This window comes from Ranitomeya imitator, chromosome 3, assembly GCF_032444005.1.
Source record: "Ranitomeya imitator isolate aRanImi1 chromosome 3, aRanImi1.pri, whole genome shotgun sequence".
Taxonomy (NCBI): domain Eukaryota; kingdom Metazoa; phylum Chordata; class Amphibia; order Anura; family Dendrobatidae; genus Ranitomeya; species Ranitomeya imitator.
Window position 1 is genome coordinate 842,814,923 of NC_091284.1, and position 3,114 is coordinate 842,818,036.

Sequence of the window (3,114 nt, forward strand, 5' to 3'; positions counted from 1 at the left end):
TACATAATAATTTGGAACATGGTGTACATAGCCCTGGCGTCTTCACCATCACAAGTAATCCTGGGAACACGGCAAGCTAGAGCGCCCTCTAGTGTTAGGGACAGGGAAGGAGCCCCAGGTCCTGGAACACCCGACAACAGAGTCGTGACACAAACATGTAGAGACCAATGGGGACCCAGTAAGCAGTGGAGCATTGAATCAATCTTTCCTGGGGGTACAGCCCATATAAGACTTTATAGTTTTTAGACAATAACCTGCTTTCATGCCAGTTTCTTTCTTTCCTCAATCCCATAGTCTGGGCGCACACGGAGATGAACTGGGTGGGATGTTGGATAATATCATGGTATTATCGCTCATCGTACTTATAGACCATTTGTTCTGTATCCCCAATACTTGAAACGTTAAAGTTTAATCCTAAGATGTGATTTCTTCCAGGTGGCCCGTTAATGGTGAATTACACAAATAGCACGAATGAGACGAATGGCACCAAAACCTCAACTCTGGAGTTCATCTTCATCTGTTTTCCGGAAGTGCACACCTGGGACATCTCTGGCCTTCTCCTATTCTTCCTTTTGGTTGCCTTGATATCCAATATGATGATCTTTGTGGTGATTGTCATTGAGCCCAGACTCCATCATCCCATGTACTACTTTCTGGGAATGCTCTCTGTGATTGATATTTGTCTCAGTACGGTCGCCACTCCCAAGATTCTTTTTATGCTTTGGACAAACTCTGCCACTGTGACTGCCAGCGCTTGCTTTAGCCAAATGTTCTTCTCCATCATGTGGTCAGCTTCAGAATCTTCCATACTCCTGTTCATGGCTTATGACCGCTATGTGGCCATCTGTGATCCTCTTCACTATTCTTCTATCATCACAGGACAATTTGTGGCCAAAGCTTGTGTCTTCATTTTGGTCAGAAACATGGCCGTTGCTTTGCCCATGCCTCTGCTAGCGGTAAATCTGGATTATTGCTCCAACCGAGAAATATTTCATTGTTATTGTGAGAACATGTCTATAGAAAAGCTGGCCTGCAGTGACAATACTTCCAGCAGCATCTACGGCCTGGTAGTCTTCATTGTGGTGGGTGGCAGTGATGTACTGCTCATCATCATATCATATTTTGTCATCCTACGAACAGTGGTGGTGGCTCGTTCATTCAGCGCTGCCTCCAAAGCTTTCCGTACCTGCGGCACTCACTTCATCGTTATGTTAATGTTCTATATCACAATCGCAACCACTATAGTATCTAATCGAGCAGTCCAGGAGATCCCCCGACAAGTGCATGTTGTCCTTTCTCTTCTCCATCACCTTCTGCCTCCAGCTTTGAATCCAGTGGTGTACGGTGTGCTTACCAAGGAGATCCGATATGCTCTACACAGAACTATTAGGAAGATTAAAATTCAGCCTTGAGGACAAATCCACCACTCTTATGGAAGAAGATGTAGAGAAGGACAAGAAGCATAAAAACATTTACTATTGATTTAAAAAACATATGTGAAAATAAGCCCATCATTTTACCCAAAATCAACGTAAAGCTTGTTTTTTGCTGCCTTCAACTCCCACAAGTTACAACAGCTTTTGGTGCACATACATGTCTAAAATGTCTAGGAACTGTTCTTATTTTCATACACCAATTTTCCCCTTACATTCAGTGTGTGTTCATCCGGCTCTTAAATTAAAGACTATGTCTATGCTATGCCTGTGCGAGCTTTAGTAGACAGAAGAGTAGGAACAGAGAAATAAAATCTGTCAGCAATTCCTATAGAGAGTCAGACCTGATCAAAATTCTTATAGACATAAACCACCCCCACTTCCTGAAGAGAGACGTAAACCACCCCCACTTCCTGAAGAGACACGTAAACCACCCCCACTTCCTGAAGAGAGACATAAACCACCTCCACTCCCTGGACATGTACGTAAACCACCCCCTCTTTCCCACTTCCTGAAGACAGACATAAACCACCCCCACTTCCTGAAGAGAGACATAATCCACCCCCACTTCCTGAAGAGAGACATAAACCACCCCCACTTCCTGAAGAGAGACATAAACCACCTCCACTCCCTGGACAGGTACGTAAACCACCCCCTCTTTCCCACTTCCTGAAGACAGACATAAACCACCCCCACTTCCTGAAGAGAGACATAATCCACCCCCACTTCCTGAAGAGAGACATAAACCACCCCCACTTCCTGAAGAGAGACATAAACCACCTCCACTCCCTGGACAGGTACGTAAACCACCCCCTCTTTCCCACTTCCTGAAGACAGACATAAACCACCCCCACTTCCTGAAGAGAGACATAATCCACCCCCACTTCCTGAAGAGAGACATAATCCACCCCCACTTCCTGAACAGATACGTAAACCACCTCCACTTTCCCACTTCATGAAGAGAGATATAAACCACCCCCTCTTCCTGAAGACAAATGTAAACCACCCCCACTTCCTGAAGAGACACGTAAACCACCCCCACTTCCTGAAGAGACACGTAAACCACCCCCACTTCCTGACGAGAGACATAATCCACCCCCACTTCCTGAAGAGAGACATAATCCACCCCCACTTCCTGAAGAGAGACATAATCCACCCCCACTTCCTGAACAGATACGTAAACCACCTCCACTTTCCCACTTCATGAAGAGAGACATAAACCACCCCCTCTTCCTGAAGACAAATGTAAACCACCCCCACTTCCTGAAGAGACACGTAAACCACCCCCACTTACTGAAGAGACACGTAAACCACCTCCACTTCCTGAAAAGACACGTAAACCACCTCCACTTCCTGAAGAGACACGTAAACCACCTCCACTTCCTGAAGAGACACGTAAACCACCTCCACTTACTGAAGAGACACGTAAACCACCTCCACTTCCTGAAGACAGACATATACCACCTCCACTTCCTGAACAGATACGTAAACCACCCCCTCTTTCCCACTTCCTGAAGAGAGACATAAACCACCCCCACTTCCTGAAGACAAATGTAAACCACCCCCACTTCCTGAAGAGAGAAGTAAACCCAGAGGCGTATCTAGGGTTTCTGGCACCTGGGGCAAGAATACATTTTGGCGCCCCCCCAGGACATATGTGATTTTCACACTTAGTCATGTA

At 46.0% G+C, this 3,114-nt stretch overlaps 1 protein-coding gene across 1 annotated transcript; it reads left to right on the plus strand.

Annotated features, from left to right (window-relative positions):
- Window positions 1-484: 484 nt before the first annotated feature.
- LOC138672401 (olfactory receptor 56A4-like) lies at window positions 485-1,516 on the plus strand. The gene has a single exon (XM_069760339.1). It carries the CDS (start codon window positions 594-596, stop codon window positions 1,410-1,412), a length of 819 nt encoding a protein of 272 aa, XP_069616440.1. The 5' UTR covers window positions 485-593; the 3' UTR covers window positions 1,413-1,516.
- Window positions 1,517-3,114: the final 1,598 nt, after the last annotated feature.

Excerpts from the sequence above, each read along its gene's own strand:
- LOC138672401 (XM_069760339.1), top strand. The coding sequence starts at position 594 with ATGATGATCTTTGTGGTGATTGTCATTGAGCCCAGACTCCATCATCCC.